The sequence below is a fragment of the Erythrolamprus reginae genome, chromosome 10, assembly GCF_031021105.1.
Source record: "Erythrolamprus reginae isolate rEryReg1 chromosome 10, rEryReg1.hap1, whole genome shotgun sequence".
Classification (NCBI taxonomy): domain Eukaryota; kingdom Metazoa; phylum Chordata; class Lepidosauria; order Squamata; family Dipsadidae; genus Erythrolamprus; species Erythrolamprus reginae.
Window position 1 is genome coordinate 20,120,851 of NC_091959.1, and position 24,344 is coordinate 20,145,194.

The 24,344-nt window shown below is 43.2% G+C and overlaps 1 protein-coding gene across 1 annotated transcript in view; it reads right to left on the minus strand.

The window, feature by feature from the left end:
• PCSK6 (proprotein convertase subtilisin/kexin type 6) overlaps positions 1-24,344 on the minus strand; it is a 175,997-nt gene that overhangs the window by 14,100 nt on the left and 137,553 nt on the right. The window contains exons 15-17 of the mRNA XM_070763474.1: positions 15,839-15,941; positions 12,650-12,846; positions 7,271-7,358 (exon numbers count right to left, since the gene is read on the minus strand). Of these exons, the coding sequence (XP_070619575.1) occupies positions 7,271-7,358; positions 12,650-12,846; positions 15,839-15,941 (388 nt within the window). The remainder of the gene's footprint in view (positions 1-7,270; positions 7,359-12,649; positions 12,847-15,838; positions 15,942-24,344) is intronic.

Sequence of the window (24,344 nt, forward strand, 5' to 3'; positions counted from 1 at the left end):
ACTAGAAAGGAAAGAGGACTCAGGGTATGGGAGAAATTCCATAATTGGCTAAAAAAGAGAAATGCATAAAGGAAGTGAAGTGAAATAGAAAGCCTAAAAAAACGAATAATGGATCAAAGTATTCTTATTCTGAAATGTAGACAAAAATATGCAAGCATAAACGTTAATGAAAGAATGTAAAAATGTATATATCTCTGTTAGTGCTTCTGACAGAAATTGGGATATAAATATCCCAACTGTTGTGGTTAGCTCTGGCCCAGCTCCTGCCCCAAGGACTGTGGATGTGGGGGAGACATCCACATGCTGCAGGCCTGTTTTCCCCCCGGTGGAATCTGTTGATGAAGGCTCCTCTGACCAAGAAGACATGAGTGACAGGGAGGAGGAGAGTGTGGCAGACAGCTCAGAAGGAGATCAATTATCTAGCTCCTCCTTGGATTCAGAACAAGAGTTAATGATACAGCTACGCATGCGGAGAGCGATGCATAGGCAGCAACAACTGAGAGATTATTATCAAAGAAAATGAGGCCACCTGTGGTTGGGTGGGGCTGTGGTAATTAGTGGGGCTGCTATAAAGAGCAGCCTGTGGGTTTGGCCATTGTGGAGGATTATCTGATCCTTGTGTTTCGTGACTGCTTTACTGACTTTGACTTTTTGTGTGCTGATTTTCCCCCGCTTTGAAACTAAACCAGAGCAAAGTGTGTTTCACTTTGTGAAAGAAGAAGGACTGTGAATTGCCTCACAGCTGCAAGCTAAGTATCACAGAACTGATAAGGGACTTGTACAAATTACCAGTTTGTTTGGAGACCAGTGCTCTTTGCTATTCCAAAAGAGGGCTTAGGTTAAGTGAATTTTCATTATAAAGAACATTGTTTTGCATTTTCAAATGTGTGTGTGTCTGAAATTGTCTCTGTGCATTTGTGGGAAAATTCTATCAGAGAGCTCGACAGAACACCAACTGTGTGTTTTTCGTGTTTGTCCTTTATGTGTGTAATGTCTTAAATATATATTTTTTTTTAAAAAGGAAGGGACCTTGGAGTTTATCTGATCCAACTCCTTGTTCAAGCAGGAGATATACTATTTCAGACAAATGGCTGTCCAGTCTCTTCTTGAAAACCTCCAATGTTGAAGCACCCACAACTTCTGAAGGCAAGCTATTCCACGGGTTAATTATTCTCACTGCCGGGAAATTACCCCTTAGTTCTAGGTTGCTTTTCTCCTTGATTAGTTTCTATCCATTGTTTCTTGTCTTGCCCTCTGGTGCTTTGGAAAATAGTTTGAATGAAAGATATTATTTAATAATCCACATATTAGCAGCGGCAAGAATTGCATTTGCGCAAAAATGGAAAGAAAATGAAATTCCAAAAGATGAAGAAGTTCTTAAGAAAATTATGGAATGTGCAGAATTAGATATTTTTTTATTTATTTTTTTATTTATTTATTCTTTGTCCAATATACAATACATATGAAAGGGAATGATGACGAGAAGGTTAAATAATCAAATGGAAACAGAGTACCGTATTATAAAACTTGGGAGAAAGTATATAATTGGTGGAATGTTAATAAAGATTATTAATGATACAAAAATAAATTATAGAACAGTTAAACTTACCAGGTTGAATATATTGTATACTGATATTTAGTGGATACGTTTTAGTCTTATTAATTGATTGAGATTGAGACGTAACGAAAATGCTGAAATATATAGATTTTATATCCCTAATATATTAAGAGATATGTTATTAACAATTTGTATCTTTCTGTATTGATCTAATTATAACTAGTCATTCTTTTCTGTAATAGAAGACCTCTATGCCTAGCAGAGCAATGGTCGCTCCTCTACATGTTAAAAGTTGTATGTCTTGTTTTGTCTCATATTTTAAAAAAATCAATAAAAAATTTCTAAAAAAAAAAAGGAAAATAGTTTGAACCCCATGAACAGCAAAAGAGTGCTGGGGGGAGACTCTGATGTTAGGAAAGATGGAAGGCAAAAGAAGATGATGGAAGCTGAGATGGTGAGATAATATCTTTCAAGGTTCCAGGTAACATCCAAAATAAATCAGAGTCCAAGTCAAAGTACTCCTCAAAGTTCCAAAGTTCCAATTTATTGCTGGGACCATCCTGGCACCTACCCTGGGAAACCTGAACCCGAGTTTCCCACCCAATTGCAAGTTCACGTACCTTGTCCCCCACCCACAAACATGTCACATTGCCATTTAAATTATGCCAGCATGACAAGTCCTCCCTCCGCTTCCGCCCAGGTGAGTGGGCATAGGATGGCCTTGAACCACTGGAAAGAATGCTTTGTGGCAGCATCTGTCTCCTCATGAAAAATCACCCTTCCCAAGTTCCCATCAACATCAGGCCTTCTATAGATATTTATTTATTTATTAGATTTGTATGCCGCCCCTCTCTGTAGACTCGGGGTGGCTAACAACAATAATAAAACAGCGTATAACAAATCTAATATTTAAAATAACTAAAAACCCTTATTAAAACCAAGCATACACACAAACATACCATGCATAAATTGTATAGGCCTGGGGGGAAAAGAGTATCTCAATTCCCCCATGCCTGACGACAGAGGTGGGTTTTAAGGAGCTTACGAAACGCGAGGAGGGTGGGGGCAATTCTGATCTCTGGGGGGAGCTGGTTCCAGAGGGTCGGGGCGGCCACAGAGAAGGCTCTTCCCCTGGGTCCCGCCAATCAACATTGTTTTGTCGACGGGACCCAGAGAAGACCAACTCTGTGGGACCTAACTGGTCGCTGGGATTCGTGCGGCAGAAGGCGGTCCCAGAGATATTCTGGTCTGATGCCATGAAGGGCTTTATAGGTCATAACCAACACTTTGAATTGTGACCGAAAACAGATCGGCAACCAATGCAGACTGCGGAGTGTTGGTGTGACATGGGCATATTTAGGGAAGCCCATGATTGCTTTCGCAGCTGCATTTTGCACAATCTGAAGTTTCCAAACACTTTTCAAAGGTAGCCCCATGTAGAGAGCATTACAGTAGTCGAGCCTCGAGGTGATGAGGGCACGAGTGACTGTGAGCAATGAGTCCCGGTCCAAATAGGGCCGCAATTGGTGCACCAGGCGAACCTGGGCAAATGCCCCCCCTCGTCACAGCCAAAAGATGTTTCTCTAATGTGAGCTGTGGATCGAAGAGGACGTCCAAGTTGCGGACCCTCTCTGAGGGGGTCAATGATTTCCCCCCCCAGTGTGATGGATGGACAGTTGGTATTGTCCCTGGGAGGCAAAACCCACAGCCACTCTGTCTTATGAGGGTTGAGTTTGAGTCTGTTGACACCCATCCAGACCCCACAGATAGTGTGGCAAGCCGTTAATTTATCACCAACCTCTGCACTGGCATGACGATATCATTGACACAATGAACAGGAATTTGGGCCGACTCTGAAGACAGTGAAGGAAGGGGGATGGGGAACTATGGTCCAAGGGGTCACAAAGAGTCAGACACAACTTAGCAACTTGGTAAAAAAAACAAAACCTAGACACACATACAGCCTGGGAGAAATCCCACTTAGCAGCAGTAACTGCGAAAGAGATCTTGGTGTCTTGGTGGATAATCAACTAAACATGGGCCAGCAATGTGCAGCAGTGGCCAAAAAAGCCAACACCATCCTAAGCTGCATCAACAGAGGGATACACTCCAAGACCAGGGAAGTATTAATACCACTCTACTACGCCCTGGTCAGACCACATCTGGAGTACTGCATCCAGTTCTGGTCACCACACTTCAAAAGAGACATTGAAACTCTGGAGAAGGTGCAGAAAAGAGCAACCAAAATGATTAGGGGACTTGAAACGAAGACTTATGAAGAGAGATTGCGGGAACTGGGCATGGATAGCCTAGAGAAAAGGAGGGCCAGAGGGGACATGATAGCTGTATACAGGTGTATGAGGGGTTGCTACAGAGAGGAGGGGGACACTCTATTCTCCAGAACACCAGAGGGCTGGACGAAGAACAACGGCTGGAAGCTGACCAAGGAGAGATTCAACCTAGAAGTAAGGAACAACTTCCTGACGGTCAGAGCGATCAACCATTGGAACAACCTGCCTGCGGAGGTTGTGAACTCCCCAACTCTGGACACTTTCAAGAGGAAATTGGACTGCCACTTGGCTGGGGTGCTTTAGGATTCCTGCTCAGGCAGGGGGTTGGACTTGATGACCTGCATGGTCCCTTTCAACTCTAACAATCAATCAATCAATCAATCAATCAATCAATCAATCAATCAATCAATAAACTGAACAACAACAAACTTGTGAAGCTTCCCACAGAAATAGCCTCCTTCTATTGATATTCTTGAATTAGCCCTATCTTTTCCAAAGATATCAACATTCTTCCAGTAATTTTACTTATCACCTTCTACCTGGTCAGGGGCACAAGCTGTAGCACCCCCCCCCCCGCCAACTCAACGACCAAGCTGCCTATAGAGATTATGTGGATGAAGGAAGTTTTCTGTCTCTGGAATCCTCTCCCCATAGTAAAGAGATTTTAATGCTGCTCTATTTCCCCCCCAAAATACTCAGAGATGGTATTCAGCTGGTTTGGACCAGTTCAGGCAAACTGGTAGTGGTGACATGGGGATGGGCCTGTCCCACCCCAGTGCTATGCTGTCCCATTTAGGCACATTTTGAAGCTCTGCACATGCGTGGAAGGAGCACACAGATTTTGAATGGATGGATGAATGAATACCACCTTTGAAAGACTGCTAGTGAACTCACAGTGTTTTATCTATAGTAATGATGACTTTTATTCTATTGCATGATTTTATGAAACCTTCTGCTGCTTGAGTTATAATTCTTGAATTCTAAGGTTGGCTGGATAGATTAATATAAATACAATAAAAGCAATCAGAAGCCTGGAGCAAAAACTCTTTTACTTCAGTAACAGGAGGGCAGCTTTGTCCATCAGAACAAAGGGGAGTCACTGTCAGGAGTTGCTTCCACCCCACTCTGGAAGGAAGGAAGGAAGGAAGGAAGGAAGGAAGGAAGGAAGGAAGGAAGGAAGGAAGGAATGAGAGAGAGAGAGAGAGAAGCAAACAGAGAAACACAGACAGAGAAACAAAAAAGGGAGGGAGGGAGGGAGGAAGGAATGAGAGAGAGAGAGAGAGAAGCAAACAGAGAAACACAGACAGAGAAACAAAAAAAAGGAAGGGAGGGAGGGAGGGAGGGAGGGAGGGAGGGAGGGAGGAAGGAAGGAAGGAAAATGTAAGAGTTTGCCACAGAGGAGCTCAAGCTGTTTTTCAAAGCATTTGAAGGCCAGACAAGGAATAATGGATGGAAATTTATCAGAGAGAGAGACTCAACCTAGAAATGAGAAATTCTATGACAGTGAGAACAATCAACCAGTGGAACAGAAGCTGACTTCAGTAGTTGTGGGAGCTTCATCACTGGATACTCTCAAGAATAGTATAGAATAGTATAGAATAGAATAGAATAATTTCATCGACCAAGTGTGATTGGACACACAAGGAATTTGTCTTTGGTGCATACGCTCTAAGCGTACATAAAAGAAATAGATACACTTGTCAAGAATCATGTGATACAACGCTTAATGATTGTCATAGGGGTCAAGAAGAGACTTGACTGCCATTTCTCAGAAATAGTGTTGGGTCTTCTGTTTTGGGGAGGGAGGGGTTGGACTAGATGACCTACAAGATCCCTTCCAACTTGCCAAAATCTGTTTCTAAAAAATCTCCAGCATTGACACCCAAGAAGAGTCAAGAACTCATTGGCCAAAAACAACAGAGGAAAAGGTCCAGGATGGAAAGCTTGGGAATGACGCACAAATGGCTTGACCTCCAAGTTCTGAAATGGGCAGATCTTCTACCTGTATATGACTTCTTTCTTCTCAGCAGTGGAGAACTGATCTATCAATGTCAAGTACGTTAAGCTTGAGTTGCTTACTGGAAGTGGAGCTGAGCGTGGAGAGCTGAAATTGATTGCCATCTCTGGTCTGTTGACTACCTACTTAGGCTCCAATCCTGCGTAGTTTCCAAGACCAGGCAAGGTCAGCCAATTACCACCAGCTGCTGAGAAAATCTCCCTTGTAGGAAATGGATATTTTGCAATTAGCTAAATGGCCATTTGCTGAGAATGCACATAATAGGTTCTTTTTTTTCAATCCTCTAAATGTACACACCGATCCAAAAAAGATAATCTTCTCCTACAATAAGCAATGAGCCTCCATCCATCCATCAGCCATCTCTCTCTTTTCCCCTATAAGCCACCTTGAGCAACATCAATGTCCTCTCATCGAAAGGGAGCACATAAATATATAGGGGCTGTCTGCCAAATTTCTTCTGCATTAATTTTCACTTACTAAAATGTGTTCCAGGATGTCACTTTATATAGTGCAAAATCACACTTCCCTTATTTTATAGATGTTTATTACTTGATGTTGGGGATTGTCTATAAAAGTTTAAAACCATGTCCAAGTTTCTTGCTCAGAGAATTTCGGAAGGAAGGAAGGAAGGAAAAGAGAGAGAGAGAAAGAAAGAAAGAAAGAAAGAAAGAAAGAAGAGAAATAAAAAGAGAGAGAAAGAAGGAAGGAAAGAAGGAAAGAAAGGAAGAAAAGAAAGAAAGGAGAAAGAAAAAGAGAAAGAAGTAAGTAAGTAAATAAATAAATAAATCTAAGAGAATGACTGTAGATCTGTAGGTCAGTGGTTCAAACCCCATCACCGGCCCAAGGTTGACTCAGCCTTCCATCCTTCCGAGGTGGGTAAAATGAGGACCCGGATTGTGGGGGCAATACGCTGGCTCTGTTAAAAAGTGCTATTGCTAACATGTTGTAAGCCGCCCTAAGTCTAAGGAGAAGGGCAGCATAAAAATCGAATGAATGAATGAATGAATAAATGAATGAATGAATGGAATGGATGAATAAATAAATAAATTACAAGGTCTCCTTATTAAAAGTGCCCTTATTAGAAGTAAAGGTCCTGGCCTGTCAATGCCTTCCAAAATGGGCAAACTCAGTTTGATTAGAATATTTATTTGTACAAGGCTTTATTGCAAAGCCAGGAGGATCTAAGGATGGGCATTTCAAATGGTGGAAACACATAACCTGGAAATCACATCACCTACTCTTTGTGATGTTTACAGGAGATGCAGCAAAGAGATCAACAATCGATTAACAATTTTTAGCATCTTCCTTTCTTTATTCAATCAGCTGAAATTGGGGGGCTTGTTTCTATCAAGGGGTTCACTTCTGAAATCCTTGCATTGTTTTTCTTCACTAGCTACAACTCACCTGAATCCATCTTTGCAGACAGAACATTTGTCCATCTCGCCAAAGCATTTCTTACAGTTTTGATGACACTTCTGGCAACGTCTTTGACCTTTGCAGGGGAGGGAGAAGAGGCCAGAGTGAAAAGAAATTCCAGCGATTATGAATGCATAATTGCAGATGTTAACATTTATGACTTAACAGAGTATTTAACGGCAAGTTAAACCATCTGGCACTGAACAATAAGGGTACTTTAAAAAAAACAGGCGGGATGACAGAAATAATTCATTTCAACTTAAAATATATAACTTCTTAGACCTTTTCATTTTGGAGAAATTCTAAACATTGGCAAGCATGTCTTAAATATTCAAAATCCAGGTCAATTAATTTAAAGTGCTGATTTTAAAACCAGATGCTTTTTTTTCAGATTTTATTGCGAAGCATCAGAAACATTCCTCATCCCATTTCAGATTGGCAGGAGATTAAATTAATGTTTAATTTGATTAATAACATTGAGCAGTACTTTCTATCTAATCCAGCATATATTTCTCCACAGCAAGCAAGGACATGGATAGTGGCCTTGTAACTCTTTAAAGCAGCTGCATCTTTTCTCAGAAATATACTTTAAAAAGCTGCATATCATAGATATTACCCTGTTTTCCCAAAAATAAGGCAGCGTCTTATATTAATTTTTGCTCCCAAAGATGTGCTACATCTTATTTTCAGGGGATGTCTTATTTTTTTTTCAATGAAGAAGAATTCACATTTATTGCTGAACCACCAAAAAAGAACATTATATACTGTACAGTTGTTGTTATCCCAAACCAGCATAACCAGACAAACTGAATCCTATCAAGAATTTCTTACTACTCCCGTACCATTATTTCCATGTACAACAATTATACTTTCTTCAAATATATGTTATATATGTTCTGTTCGGGAATGCTGCGAAAACGAAACGTCTCCTACGTCTTACTTTCGGGGGATACCTTATATTAGGCAATTCTACAAAACCTCTCCTATGTCTTACTTTCGGGGGTGACTTATTTTCGGGGAAACAGGGTATATGCACATCCCTGCAAGCCATCATTTGGAAGCCAAATCCGTAGTCCTATTCAATCTCATTGATTAAATTAGTTTAGTTGCATCGTTTGGAATTTCTTCACTTGCAATTAGAAATATCATTTATTTAAATGCTAGGTTCAGTAATGTAACCCTGCAACGTGTCAATCAACCAACCATAGCTATCCTTGATCAGTCTCCAGATCTCCTAGTGACGACCAACTGTGGGAGGGAAAATTGTCCACATTAACCCGACAGGTTAGCTAAAACACACTTCTGCAACAATATATGTATTTCTCCAAACCCTTTGCCTGTCCAAATTTGTACATTAGAGAAAATTGCTTCCCAAAACACTAAATAAATAAAAACTGCCCTTTTGTGCTAGAAGGGGGAGGGCGGAATGAGACCGACGCAAACACGGAATCTCAAAAAAGAAATACCCTTTTCCAGCTATGCGTTTTATTAAAAGGCATCATCTGAGGAAATAAGGGACGGCTCAATTTATCAAATGCATGGAATAGCTAGACGGGTGTAAGATTTACATTGGGGTGAGCCAGGGCATGAGGTGGAAGGAGAGAAAGACAGATTGATAATGCAGATACTTATTTATATCCTCCCTTTATCATTTTAATATATAATTCAAGGTGGCGAAGATATTTAATTATCCTCCTTCCTCCTCTTATTTCCCCCCCAACAATAACTCTGTGAGGTGAATTGGACTGAGGGAGAGAGAGAGAGAGAGAGAGAGAGGGACTGGCCCAAAATGACCCCACCGTGACTAAAATGGGACTTTTTCATGCCTAAGGCGGGACTAGAACTCACAAATCTGCTGGTGATTGGCCTAAGCCAGGTTTCATGCATAAGGCGGGACTAGAACTCACAAATTTGCTGGTGATTGGCCTAAGCCAGGTTTCATGCCTAAGGCGGGACTAGAACTCACAAATCTGCTGGTGATTGGCCTAAACCAGGTTTCAGGCCTAAGGCGGGACTAGAACTCACAAATCTGCTGGTGATTGGCCTAAGACAGGTTACATGCCTAAGGCGGGACTAGAACTCACTGGCTTAAATGCCTAGGGCAGGACTAGAACTAAGTCTCCAAGTTTCTATCCTGTGCTTTAACCATTAGACCATACTGGCTCTCAATGCAGGTTACATATGTATAACCCACCTGTCTTCCCCTCTGCCTGTCCATCTGTCTGTCCGTCCATCCTGTTAGGAGTATGTCCAAACAGTTGGTTTGTTAATATATAAACAAACCATCAATCTATGTTTGTATATATTTGAATACTTGAACTTTAAATATATGATGATTCCTGCAGTGTTTTAAGTTTGCCATAGGAGGGAGCCAGAGATCATAGTTTGAGGCTGATGTGCTTCAGAATGCTGATTCATTCATGACTGACTGTGTGTCTGACCAGGAGTTCTGTGTGAATCTCCGTTACTCTATGAAAGTATTGAAGTGTTTGTTAGCAGTAATCTTTGTTTGATGTTTAAGCCAAAGACAGGCTGGTAAGAAGATTATAGTACTTTTTGATATTGACTTGACTGAATGTGAATAAACTGAACTGTTTCGTTGAACTATGCTATTATCTAAAAGTAAACTATTTTACACATTTTTTACACATTACTCATCATTTACTGGGTATCTACTGTAATCCCACACACCTAAATGCATGCTCCTGATAATTCAGGGGTAACTCTGATCACTTTTCATTAACATCCATCTAACCATGCATCCATCCATCCTCAACCCACCCACTCACTCACTCACCCACCTATCCCTCCATACACTTGTCCTACCATCCATCCATCCATCCATCCATCCATCCATCCATCCCTTCATCTGTCTGTCCTACCATCCATCCATTCATCCATCCCTCCATCCCTCCCTCCATCCATCCCTTCATCCATCCATCCCTTCATCCATCCATCCCTTCATCCATCCATCCATCCCTTCATCCATCCGTCCTACCATTCATCCATCCCGTATTTTTTAAAAATATATATTACTCCTAATGTTTTGTTTCCATAGACTGACATGGTTCCGCTCCTACAATGTAGCAATACCAAAACTGATTTTGCCCTCCCTAATCAGCACACCAGTCAATCAGTGGAACTACCGATTGAGTGAAAACATTAAAGGCTTTAGAAGCTATTTCATTTTCAAGGAAGGATGAAAGCAAAACCGGTTCTTAAAAAGCCAAAGTTGCTACAAAGACTACAAGCTTCTGTTTAATGCGCTGGAAAGTCTAATGCTTTTCCTTCAATTTTATGAGAGCTTCAGGGTAGCTTTGGCAATCTGAAAAATGTGAAATCAATTAAAAGACAAATTATTTGATTTAAAAGTATTACGGTTCTTAGTTAATGTGTTTTTATATTGCTGTTAATGATGGTAATTCTAGAACTGTTTTGAAGAGAGCAACTAAAGTACACTAAGGAAAACAATTAAAAATACATAAAAATAATTGGGGCAGAGGCACAGAGGGAGGGAGGGAAGGAGGAAAGAAGGGAGGGAGGGAAGGGAGGAAGGAAAGGATGGAGGGATAGAGGAAGGGAGGGATAGAGGAAGATACCTCCGGAACCGCCTTCTACCGCACAAATCCCAGCCGCCAATAAGGTCCCACAGAGTTGGCCTTCTCCGGGTCCCATCAACTAAACAATGTCGTTTGGCGGGCCCCAGGGGAAGAGCCTTCTCTGTGGTGGCCCCGGCTCTCTGGAACCAACTCCCCCCGGAGATTAGAACGGCCCCCACCCTCCTTGTCTTTCGCAAGTTACTCAAGACCCACCTGTATCGCCAGGCATGGGGGAACTAAGACATCTCCCCCAGGCTTTTTATATTTCATGTTTGGTATGTATGTGCTGTATGGTTTTTAATCGTTGGGGTTTTTATATATTTTTTATTGTTAGATTTGTCCCATTATTACACTGTTTCTTATTACGTGAGCTGCCCCGAGGCTTCGGAGAGGGGCTGCATACAAATTTAATAAATTATTATTATTATTATTATTATTATTATTATTATTATTATTAAGATATGGAGGGAGGAAGAAAGGGAGGGAGGGAGGGAGGGAGGGAAGAACAGGGGGAAGGAGGGAGGGAGGAGGGACAGATGGATAGAAGAAGGGCCAGAGAGGAAGAAAGGGAGGAAGGAGGGAGGGAGGAAGGGAGAGAGGGAGGAAGGGGGGTGGAGGAAGAAAGGGAGGGAGGAAGGGAAGAACAGAGGGAAGGAGGGAGGAAGGAGGGATAGATGGATAGAGGAAGGGCCGAAGAAGAAGAAAGGGAGGAAGGAGGGAGGGAGGAAGGGAGAGAGGGAGGAAGGGGGGTGGAGGGAGGAAGAAAGGGAGGGAGGAAGGGAAGAACAGAGGGAAGGAGGGAGGAAGGAGGGATAGATGGATAGAAGAAGGGCCGGAGAGGAAGAAAGGGAGGAAGGAGGGAGGGAGGGAGGGAGGAAGGGAGAGAGGGAGGAAGGGGGGTGGAGGGAGGAAGAAAGGGAGGGAGGAAGGGAAGAACAGAGGGAAGGAGGGAGGGAGGAGGGACAGATGGATAGAAGAAGGGCCAGAGAGGAAGAAAGGGAGGAAGGAGGGAGGGAGGAAGGGAGAGAGGGAGGAAGGGGGGTGGAGGAAGAAAGGGAGGGAGGAAGGGAAGAACAGAGGGAAGGAGGGAGGAAGGAGGGATAGATGGATAGAGGAAGGGCCGAAGAAGAAGAAAGGGAGGAAGGAGGGAGGGAGGAAGGGAGAGAGGGAGGAAGGGGGGTGGAGGGAGGAAGAAAGGGAGGGAGGAAGGGAAGAACAGAGGGAAGGAGGGAGGAAGGAGGGATAGATGGATAGAAGAAGGGCCGGAGAGGAAGAAAGGGAGGAAGGAGGGAGGGAGGGAGGAAGGGAGAGAGGGAGGAAGGGGGGTGGAGGGAGGAAGAAAGGGAGGGAGGAAGAGAAGAACAGAGGGAAGGAGGGAGGAAGGAGGGATAGATGGATAGAAGAAGGGCCGGAGAGGAAGAAAGGGAGGAAGGAGGGAGGGAGGAAGGGAGAGAGGGAGGAAGGGAGAGAGGGAGGAAGGGGGTGGAGGGAGGAAGAAAGGGAGGGAGGAAGGGAAGAACAGAGGGAAGGAGGGAGGAAGGAGGGATAGATGGATAGAGGAAGGGCCGAAGAAGAAGAAAGGGAGGAAGGAGGGAGGGAGGAAGGGAGAGAGGGAGGAAGGGGGGCGGGGGAGGGAGGAAGGGAGGGACAAGGAACATAAAAATGTTATAATAGGAGTGAAACCATTGTAGATTGTACTGTAGATGCCCCCCCCCGAGAAGGGGGGGGAAAACATCAGTGAGTGTTGGCATCGATTGCCCTTTCTTACCGTCTTCAGAATAAAACCCAGCTGGACACAGCATCACACACGTGTTTGTCTCTTGGTGGTGATAATAACCACGCCTGCAGGCTGTGCATAAGTTCTGGCTTCTGCCCAAACACGCTTCACAACCCCTGTGACATCTGCGGCACTTACGTTGCAGACCGTCCCCAAAGTAGCCAGGAGGGCAGGAGTTCACACACTTCCTGGAAAAAAGGCCACAAATGTTCCAGATTAGACCAAAGGAGGAACCACGATGGCAAGAGCTGCCAAAACAAAGAAGAGCAGCAAAGTAGTTGGCATAGATTCTTTCCGTGACGTCTTTCATCATAAACATCGATGCTCTTTTCTTGGGTGGATCTTGGACCAAAGGTCCCCAACCTGATGTCCTTCAGAGGTTGTTGGATTAGCTCCATGTTTGGCTCCATGGGCTGGAAATTATGTGAGTTGTAGTTTGATCTGCCTGGTGGACATCAAGTTGGGGAAATCAGGGAGGAGGAAGCTCCTGGTATTTTTAAAAAAGGGTAAGGAATTGTCTGGTGGTCATGTTGTCAGTACCAGGGGAAGAGCCTTCTCTGAGGCGGCCCCGACTCTCTGGAACCAGCTCCCCCCAGAGATTAGAACTGCCCCTACCCTCCTTGCCTTTTATAAACTCCTCAAAACCCACCTTTGTCGTCAGGCATGGGGGAACTGAGATATCTCCCCCGCGGCCTATACAATTTATGTATGGTATATTTGTATGTATGTCTGTTTAATAATGGGTTTTTAAAAATATTTTAAATTGTAAATTATTAGATTTGTCATGAACTGTTTTATTGTGTTGTGAGCCGCCCCGAGTCTACGGAGAGGGGCGGCATACAAATCTAATAAATAACAATAATAATAATGTATGATTATTATTTATTATTATTATTTATTAGATTTGTATACCGCCCCTCTCCGAAGACTCGGGGCGGCTCACAACAATAAAAACAGTACAAATCCAATAATTAAAAACAGTTTAAAACCCCTTAATGTAAAAACAATCATACGTCTCATACAAACCATACATAAAATGGAAACGGCCCAGGGGAATCAATTTCCCCATGCCTGACGACAGAGGTGGGTTTTAAGGAGTTTATGAAAGGCAAGGAGGGTGGGGGCAATCCTAATATCCAGTGGGAGTTGATTCCAGAGGGTCGGGGCCACCACAGAGAAGGCTCTTCCCCTGGGTCCCGCCAAACGACATTGTTTTGTTGACGTGACCCGGAGAAGGCCAACTCTGTGGGACCTGACTGTTCATTGGGATTCGTGCGGCAGAAGGTGGTCCTGGAAATATTCTGGTCCGATGCCATGAAGGGCTTTATAAGTCATGACCAACACTTTGAATTGTGACCGGAAACTGATCAGCAACCACTGCAGACTGCGGAGTGTTGGTATAACATGGGCATACCTAGGGAAGCCCATGATTGCTCCTGCAGCTGCATTCTGCACAATCTGAAGTTTCCGAACACTCTTCAAAGGTAGTCCCATGTGGAGAGCATTACAGTAGTCGAACCTCGAGGTGATGAGGGCATGAGTGACTGTGAGCAGTGACTCCCGGTCCAAATAGGGCCGCAACTGGTGCACCAGGCGAACCTGGGCGAACGCCCCCCTCGCCACAGCTGAAAGATGGTTCTCTAATGTAAGCTGTTGGGTGTAACAATACAGATAAACTATCAATGCATGGTTAAGGGATATATCTTTAAGAGTAGTGTGCCTGTTGGCCATAAGAGGGAGCCAAAGAGTTCCTCTTTGGGGGAGTATTTTTGATATACAGTGGTACCTCAAGATACGAACCCCTCGTCTTACGAACAACTCGTGATACGAACCCGGGGTTCAGAAAAATTTTGCCTCTTCTTATGAACTTTTTTCGAGTTACAAACCGGCGTTCGGAGACTGCTGGGAAGCCACGCGGCTGTTTTAAAAGGTGACAGCCGGGCGGCGGGGCTTCCCAGAAGCCTCCCGAACGCCGGTTTGTAACTCGAACAAAGTTCGTAAGAAGAGGCAAAATTTTTCTGAACCCCGGGTTTGGTTCGGGAGGTTGCTGGGAAGCCCCCCACCCCGGCTGTCACCTTTTAAAACAGCCGCGCCGCTTCCCAGCTGTCTCCTGAAGCCGAATGCGGAAGTTCGCCTTTGGCGTTCGGCTTCCGGAGACAGCTGGGAAGCGGCGTGGCTGTTTTAAAAGGTCGCAGCCGGCCTGGGGGGCTTCCCAGCTCCCCCCCGAACTGAACCCGGGTTCGGGGGAGTGCTGGGAAGCCCCCCAGGCCGGCTGTCACCTTTTAAAACAGCCGTGCGGCTTCCCAGCAGTCCCCGAAAGCCGTTTTTTTGCGGGGGTTTTTTGGTTGCACGGATTAATTGACTTTACATTGTTTCCTATGGGAAACAATGTTTCGTCTTACGAACCTTTTGTCTTACGAACCTCCTCCTTGCACCAATTAAGTTCGTATCATGAGGTATTACTGTATCTGATATACAGTATCTGGTTTGTATTTGATATTTGTGATTATATTTGTGATTTGGATTGTATAGTGATTATTCTACTGTATATCTATGTATAATAGATATATATATATACTTTATATATTGCTAGTCTGGATTATTTGCCTGAACAGTCCATTGCTGTCACTACTCACACTTTTACTCTCCATTAAGTTTGTTTTGTGGATGATATACACTGCTCAAAAAAAATAAAGGGAACACTCAAAGAACACATCCTAGATCTGAATGAATGAAATATTCTCATTGAATACTTTGTTCTGTACAAAGTTGAATGTGCCAACAACATGTGAAATTGATTGTCAATCAGTGTTATTATTATTATTTATTAGATTTGTATGCCGCCCCTCTCTGTAGACTCGGGGCGGTTTCCTAAGTGGACAGTTTGATTTCACAGAAGTTTGATTTACTTGGAGATATATCGTGTTGTTCAAGTGTTCCCTTTATTTGTTTGAGCACTATATTTTCCCTAAACAATTTAACACATGTTACATGAAAAATCTGAGGTTAATAGCCACGGTGTACCTGGAGGACAGGTAGGGAGCGAGTGACATGCAACATGTTGTTAGTTTAGAAATCTTGCATGTGGAACTAATTGTGCAAAATACATTCAACCCTCTCTGTGACCTGCCCCTCACCAGCAACCCCCATCTTTTTTCTGGCTTTTTTCCTGCTGATTACCTGCCAGTTTTAACACTTCCAAGGCTGTAGTGGAAACAGTTGAGGCATTGATCGGCATTGGGACCATCGCATCCTTGGTCGCCACATTCCCTATGACACAGACCTTAGGGAGACAGACAGATCTGTTGAAAGAAGAGATATAAAACTCTTCCTAGTTCAACCTACACAATGGCATCCAGCACTTGGTCTATCAACATACCCCATATCTGGAAATTCAGTCTTCATGCTACCCCGCCACAAAGCACCGTTGCTCGATTCATTTGCTTTACCCTACCCAATGAGAGCAGCAGATAGGCTATATGCTAATGCCCATAAAGGAGGACAGTTGTGGTAGTGCAGTGGTTAGAAGGCAGTACTGCAGGCTACTTCTGCTGACTGGCGGCTGCCTGCAGTTCGGGAGATCGAATCTCACCAGGCTCAAGGTTGACTCAGCCTTCCATCCTTCTGAGGTTGGTAAAATGAGGATCCAGATTAATGGGGGCAATAGGCTGACTCCGTAAACCACTTACAGAGGGCTGTAAAACACTGTGAAGCGGCATATAAATGATATTGCTAATTGCTATATCTGCAGTCTTTGGGGCTCTCTTTGAGCTTATGTTTTTACTTCTAGATGTTTCACTACCAAACTAGGTAACACCATCAGTGTTAGAAGGGAATGGAGTTTGCATTGATGATGTTACCTAGCTTGGGCAAGGTCTATAAGGAAACGACTAAGCTCAAAGATCACCAAGGTCCTCCTTTATAGTGTTTTATCATAGCTACAGCTGACATAGTGTTTTATCACTAGTGTTACATACAGAGGGTGGACAAAAAAATGGAAACACCTTGCAGCTCTTCCGTGGAATCTTGATTTGTGAAGCTCCCTTCGAACAGTTTTTGTGGAAACTGGATTCTGTATGTGTCTATTGAGCTCTGCAGTGATTTTAGGAGCTGCGGTCTTGCGATCCGCTCTAACAATTCGCTTTAGAGTCCGACGGTCTCTTTCAGACAACTTCGACTTTCGACCAGACCTCTGCTTGGCTGAGGACGTTTTCCTTTCTCTTTCAAAAGCAGTCATGACTTTTGAGACATGACCTTTTGAAATGCCAAAAATTCAGGCACTTTCTGTGACACTAGTGCCTGCCATTCGAGCACCCACAATTTGGCCTCTTTCAAAGTCTGAGAGGTCTGCCATTTCTAGAAGGTTATAACCCATTTCCTTAAATTTCTGTTTAAAAAATGGTAGTTTAAAAAAGCATATCAAATAACAGAATTTTTAAAAAACATTAAAATATGTCAAGTTTTGATTGATTTGAACATCTTCAAACATTATGATGCCAAAAAGTGTTTCCATTTATTTGTCCACTCCCTGTAGTTTTAACACTACATAGTGTTTTATCATGGCTACAGCCAGAGGTGGGCTACTGCCAGCGCAGTGGGGAATGCAGTGGGGTAGCAAAAATGGAACTCCACCCCAGAGCAGCTATTTTGCAGTGAAACATGTTGAAAGAAAATGCAGGGCGTCCTGCATAAGCCACACCGCAGCATGGTAGTAAAACTTTTGGTAGCCCTTCACCACAAAGCTATGTGAACCCCTGTTAAGGTTTGGTTAATACCCTGTGTTCTAATAGCATGACCGTATGGTAACTATTAGGTTCTGTGTGCAACATGTCTAACTCCTAATGTAGACAAGTTTTCCTGGGAACCAACAGTGTAGGCAATTCAGGTTAATGAATAAGGGTTGGTTTTTGGTTTTATTGTTTTTTGGCTATGGGGTCTATTCCTGCCCTTTAAAAAAATCTGTTGCCGCTTCATCTCCCTAGCCATTTCTTCTGCATCTCAAATCATTTTTTCTTTTTGAGGCAACAAGACTGTTTGCGTATTCCAGAGCCCATCTATCTTGCAGTTTCTCTATTCACCTGCTCTTCTAGATGGAAAGAAAGATCCATATCAATCTCCCTGCATGGAACTTAGAGTAAGCACTTATCTGTGGGTGAAATGGGGAAAGCAGGAACCTTATCTTTGGGAAGCCATAAAATGTATCTTGGGCTCATCCAAGGATAAGAATGCCTTACTCTGTTTGAAGCTCGGAATTACTGTTGCTGCTGGCATCATCAACTCTGGATAAACCGGTGTCTTATGTTTTTATAGAGTCTATTTATCTAAATATATCCACTGCAAAGACCTGAAGAAAGATATATTTTGCAGCAATAAGGTAGCTCAGTGAAAGTTCACTTGCTTGAATTCCCATTGATTGTTCAGCCCATCAATGTCTAAGAATGGATGAGGGGTCTCTAAAACAAGTTAATCAAAATCTTTCTGATTGGAATTGGTGGGACACCATTAGGACATGCTAAAATACTAAATTGGGAATAATTAAATCATTTTTTTAATCCCAGGAAAAAAATAAATAAACCACTTCTCTGTTATTGCCAAGAAAACAATTTGGATATGCCAATGAGGTTCTGCAGACAGAGGAGGACAACTCGCTGTGGGCCAACTTGCCCCAGCTCCCTGTATCTATTTTGTGAGCTGCCCTGAGTCTTTGGAGAAGGGCGGCATATAAATCTAAATAATAATAATAATAATAATAATAATAATAATAATAATAACAACAACAACAACAACAACAACAACAACAACAACAAGAAGCCTTTGGTGCAAATCACTGCAGGGCAATTCAACAATTCAATTTAATTATTTAAAATGCTTTAAATTTTTGTCATTCAATTTCAGACTTCATTTTGTCTCTTCGTTGACATCTTTTCTTTAATGATTCTATTCCACCGTTTCTTGTTATCGGTGTAATTCTTGTCTTGCAGCAAGTTGTCCCACAGTGAATTGGCCTTGACAATGGGATGGCTGTGGCAAGTTGGCCATGGTAAGTTTTCCTAGAACAGTGATAGTGAACCTTTCTTCCTTGGGTTCCGAAAGAGCATGGTCATGCACTATCGCACATGCGCAAGTGGCCACATCTGAAATTCAATGCCTAGGAAGGGGGAAAAGAGCTTCCCCTCAACCCTCCAGAGGCCCTCTATAGCAGTGATTTTCAACCTTTTTTGAGCCGCGGCACATTTTTTACATTTACAAAATCCTGGGGCACATCACCAACCAAAATGACACTCTAAGACACTCTCCTCTCTTTTTCCACCCCTGTCTCCTCCCCACCCTTGTGTGTGTGTGTGTGTGTGTACACACTCTTGAACCATTTCCCAAAACAGGTGAGGGCTGGGGTTTTTCTCTCTCTTATTCTTTGGGTTCTTTTTATCATATGCTTTAAATCAAGAGTCACTTCTCTCTCTCTTTTGTTTCTCTCTCTTTCCTCTCATTCTCTGCCTCAATCATTTTCTCATTTCTCTTTTTTCCTCCCCTTTTTGCACATTTCTTTCTCTTTCTCTCTCCGTTCCTCTCCTTTTCTCTCTCTCTCTCTCTCTTTCTTTCTTTCTTTCTCTCTTTCTTTCTCTCTCTTTTCTTTCTCTTGCTTTCTTTCTCTCTCACTCTTGCTTTCTCTCTCTTCCTCTCTTTTCTTTCTCTTGTTTTCTCTCTCTCTCTCTCACTGTCTCTCTCTTTCTCTCTCTCTTGCTTTCTTTCTCTCTCTCTCACTCACTCACTCTCTCACTCACTCACTCTCTCAGCAAAAAGTTGCGAGACCAGAACCTGAGCTTCCTTCTTCGCGGCACACCTGACCATGTCTCGTGGCACACTAGTGTGCCACGGCACACTGGTTGAAAAACACTGCTCTATAGGCCAGAAATGGCCTGTTTCCCAACTTCCGGAGGGCCAAGTAGGCTCGTGTTTCACCTTCCAGGCTCCAAAAGCTTCCCTGGAGCCAGGGGAGAGTAAAAATGTCCTCCCCCATCTCCCCAGAGGCACCCTGGAAGCCAAAAACGCCCTCCCAGAGCCTCTCTGTGAGCCAAAAATCAGCTGGCCGGCACACACATGCACATTGGAGCTGAGCTAGGGCAACAGCTCGTGTGCCAGCAGATATGGCTCTGCGTGCCACCTGTGATATCCATGCCATAGGTTCACCATCACTGTCCTAGACCCTCTGCAGACATGACCTAAAACTGAAGAATTAGCCTTTGAGAATATTCCTAGCAAGTGTATGGTCTAGGGCAGGGGCTGGCAACCCACAGCTCTGGAGCTGCATATGGCTCTTTCATCCCTGTCACCAGTTGGCTCCACAATTGATAGGGCTTTTGGTTAGGACAGGTAGAAGGAAAAAAGGACGCCGTACTAGGAGGAGACTCTATGGTGAGGGAGCTGGACTTCCAATCAGCAGAGGAAAAAGGATGCCATGCTAGGGGGAGACTCTATGGTGAGGGAGCTGGACTTCCAGTCAGCAGAGGAAAAAGGACGCCATGCTAGGGGGAGACTCTATGGTGAGGGAGCTGGACTTCCAGTCAGCAGAGGAAAAAGGGCACCATGCTATGGGGAGACTCTATGGTGAGGGAGCTGAACTTCCAGTCAGCAGAGGAAAAAGGATGCCGTGCTAGGGGGAAACTCTATGGTGAGGGAATCGGACTTCCGGTCAGGCCCAGAACTAGAGGTGGATTCTGGTTAGGACCTTTGTGTCTCTTGGAGTATTTAAGCTTGCTGATCCCTGGTCTAGGGCTATTTCCACATCTGGATTGCATGGCTGCCTCCAACAATTTTAGTAAGTTTTTCTCTTAAGGAGAAAAGCTCAATTATTTCTACAGGGACATCTATGCTTTAGGAAGGTCAGCAGACAGTTGGACAGACTAACCGTTCCATTGAAAAACCAAGCATCTGCCTCTGATATAAGGATTAGCAAGAAGGTTGCGTTTCTTAGAAACTACCTTCTCCAAGTTTCCCCTTGGAACAACATGAAAAGCGCCATTGCATTTTGGCGGGGTTCCTGCTGTCTCTTTTGGGGTCGGGATACTGTCTACATACTAGCAGGCTCGTGTGTTCGGTGTCAGATTGGGTACAACTCACACAGAGACAGTGGCTAAATTTTCAGAAGACTCTTTATTACTTTGGCTCCGTCATCTGGGTCTATTGTATAATGAAATTTTACATTAGACACAATTTTATTTCCCAACAGTTGTTGGATGATCAAAGCTTGCCGGAAAGCAAAATTTTTTTTAAAAAGAGAGACAATAGTGTGCCTTGTTGTTGTCATTTTTCAATTGCTGTCTCTACTCTTCTGAACAAGGCAGCCACCAGGAGACACAAGATGCATTGTGGCCTGCGCGGTTCCATTCTCAGCCTATTGGAAATCAACTTCAGATGTTCCTATAATTCGAAACGTCCTTCCCTTTCTTTTCCAAGCCTAACAAGTCAAGCCCCCCATAGTGCCAGAATCTTCCTTGCTGTTTAAATTAAAACCAAGATTCTTGGAAATCTGAAAGGGATCTCGTTTTATCTGAATTTGTATTTGTGGTCCTAAGGAAGAACGGGAATGCCCTGGTGCTGGTTTTCATTATTTTTGTAAGAGAAAGAACTTCTTGGAAATTCATAGAAAAACATTTCCTAGATTAGCTGTGTGGTTGATTGAGCAATCCTGAAATAAACATTCTCCATGTTCCTAGACTGCAAAATGCCTGTTTTTCAAAGAAAAGAAACAATGGATGGCTCCTTGTGCATAGAGTAGAGTAGAGTAGAGTAGAGTGGAGTGGAGGAGAAACAGGAGGAGAAGGAGGTGAAAGAAAAAACAAAGAAGGAAAAGAATGAGAGAAGCAAAAGGAATAGAGGAGAGGAGAAACAGGAGGAGAAGGAGAAGGTGAAAGAGAAAAGAAAGAAGGAGAAGAATGAGAGAAGTAGAAGGAAAAGGAATAGAACAGAGTGGAGTGGAGGAGAAACAGGAGGAGAAGGAGGTGAAAGAAAAAATAAAGATGGAAAAGAATGAGAGAAGCAAAAGGAATAGAGGAGAGGAGAGGAGAAACAGGAGGAGAAGGAGAAGGTGAAAGAGAAAAGAAAGAAGGAGAAGAATGAGAGAAGTAGAAGGAAAAGGAATAGAACAGAGTGGAGTGGAGGAGAAACAGGAGGAGAAGGAGGTGAAAGAAAAAATAAAGATGGAAAAGAATGAGAGAAGCAAAAGGAATAGAGGAGAGGAGAAACAGGAGGAGAAGGAGAAGGTGAAAGAGAAAAGAAAGAAGGAGAAGAATGAGAGAAGTAGAAGGAAAAGGAATAGAACAGAGTGGAGTGGAGGAGAAACAGGAGGAGAAGGAGGTGAAAGAAAAAACAAAGAAGGAAAAGAATGAGAGAAGCAAAAGGAATAGAGGAGAGGAGAAACAGGAGGAGAAGGAGAAGGTGAAAGAGAAAAGAAAGAAGGAGAAGAATGAGAGAAGTAGAAGGAAAAGGAATAGAACAGAGTGGAGTGGAGGAGAAACAGGAGGAGAAGGAGGTGAAAGAAAAAATAAAGATGGAAAAGAATGAGAGAAGCAAAAGGAATAGAGGAGAGGAGAGGAGAAACAGGAGGAGAAGGAGAAGGTGAAAGAGAAAAGAAAGAAGGAGAAGAATGAGAGAAGTAGAAGGAAAAGGAATAGAACAGAGTGGAGTGGAGGAGAAACAGGAGGAGAAGGAGGTGAAAGAAAAAATAAAGATGGAAAAGAATGAGAGAAGCAAAAGGAATAGAGGAGAGGAGAAACAGGAGGAGAAGGAGAAGGTGAAAGAGAAAAGAAAGAAGGAGAAGAATGAGAGAAGTAGAAGGAAAAGGAATAGAACAGAGTGGAGTGGAGGAGAAACAGGAGGAGAAGGAGGTGAAAGAAAAAATAAAGATGAAAAAGAATGAGAGAAGCAAAAGGAATAGAGGAGAGGAGAGGAGAAACAGGAGGAGAAGGAGAAGGTGAAAGAGAAAAGAAAGAAGGAGAAGAAGGAGAGAAGGAAAAGGAATAGAATAGAATAGAGTAGTAGAGTAGAGTAAACGAGAGTAGAATAGCGTAGAATAGAATAAGGAATAGAGCAGAGCAGAACAGAATAGAATAGAATTTGGAATGGACCTTGGAGGTCTTGGAGGTCAAGCAGGAGAATCATGGGCGCTCCATCACTGAAGGCTATGAAGAAGAGACTACACCAGTGATAGCTAAACTTAGTATACTATTAGTATAGTATAGTATACTAAATAGTGTTCTGGTTTCTAGTAGAAGTTTAGTAATTACAAATAACTCTCATTAAATGCATCATTTCATGAATAAAGCAACTCTGTTTATTTCTCTGCTCTCCTGTACTTCAACACATTCCAGACATCACTCAGTCCGTTATCTCTCTCTTACCGCATTTCTCACATTCCTTTTCCAGCTTCATTTAGACAAGATTTATTCCTAACTACATAGCTTTAAAAAAACAGCAGCACTGACTAAATACAATATAAAATACTTTGGCTTACATTAGCATGGCGAAAACACATCCATATTTCTTTTCAGCAACGTTGAAACTCCACCCTTCTTCTCCACTAGCCCCCTGAGGTGCCAATTACTTCACTACAATATTTAACCCATTCCTCTCCTTAATATCTTCTTCCACACCTTTGCTCTCTACGTTTCTGAATCCTTCTGAATTTAGGATTAACCCAGCGAGCGTCTGATTCTCCCTCACTAGATCCTGAACTCATAGCCCCATCCTGTGGCTGGCCTCCCACCTGTTCTACTACCTGTTACCTCGGGCCCCCCACTACTTCATAAACACTATCTGAATCCGAGTCCTCAATATCTTCATCATCCTCCAACTGATCAGGAGTATGTACAACAAATACTATACTATTTCAGATAAATGACTGTCTAGTCCTGTGATGGTGAACCTATGGCACGTGTGCCCAAAATGGTGCATGAAGCCATGCCATCCAGCACAAGTTGTCTAGCCTGTTTGTCTTCTGGGTTTCTGGCGTGCATGCACACACAATCTGTGACAAAAACTGGTGTGTTCATGCACACCAGACAGTTGATTGTCAGGTGCACATGCATGCCCAAACCCAGACATTTGATTTTTCTAGCTTTTTTTCTTTTTCATGAGTGTGGCAGTGCTGAAAACTGGTGAGCGGATGCGCACTGACCAGCTGATTGTCGGGTGCACATGCGTGCTAGAACCCGGAAGTTCAGCTTTTCCTGAAGCACAGCCTTGATGAGTGCACACATGCGCACATGACATTTCCACATGACCTTTTTGGCACTCAGTGCCCGGAAAGTTTAGCTATCACTGGTCTAGTCTCTTCTTCATATCTTTCAGTGATGGAGCGCCCACGATTTTTGAAGGCAACTTCTGTACCACTGGTTAATTGTCCTCACTGTTAGGAAGTTTCTCCTTAGTTCTAAGTTGCTTCTCTCCTTGATTAGTTTCCATCCATTGCTTCGGAGAAAAATTTGACTCCCTGTTCTTTGGAGCAGCCTCTCAAACACTGAAATACTGCTACCTTGTCACCCCTAATTCTTCTTTACTTCTAGAGCAGGGGTCATCAACCTGGAGACCTCATAATTTTAAATCTCACAGACCAGTAATATCCCTGGTACAGAGCTGAAGGGATTGGATACTGTAGCCTAGAGGATAATTCTCTGCCTTACAAGGCAAA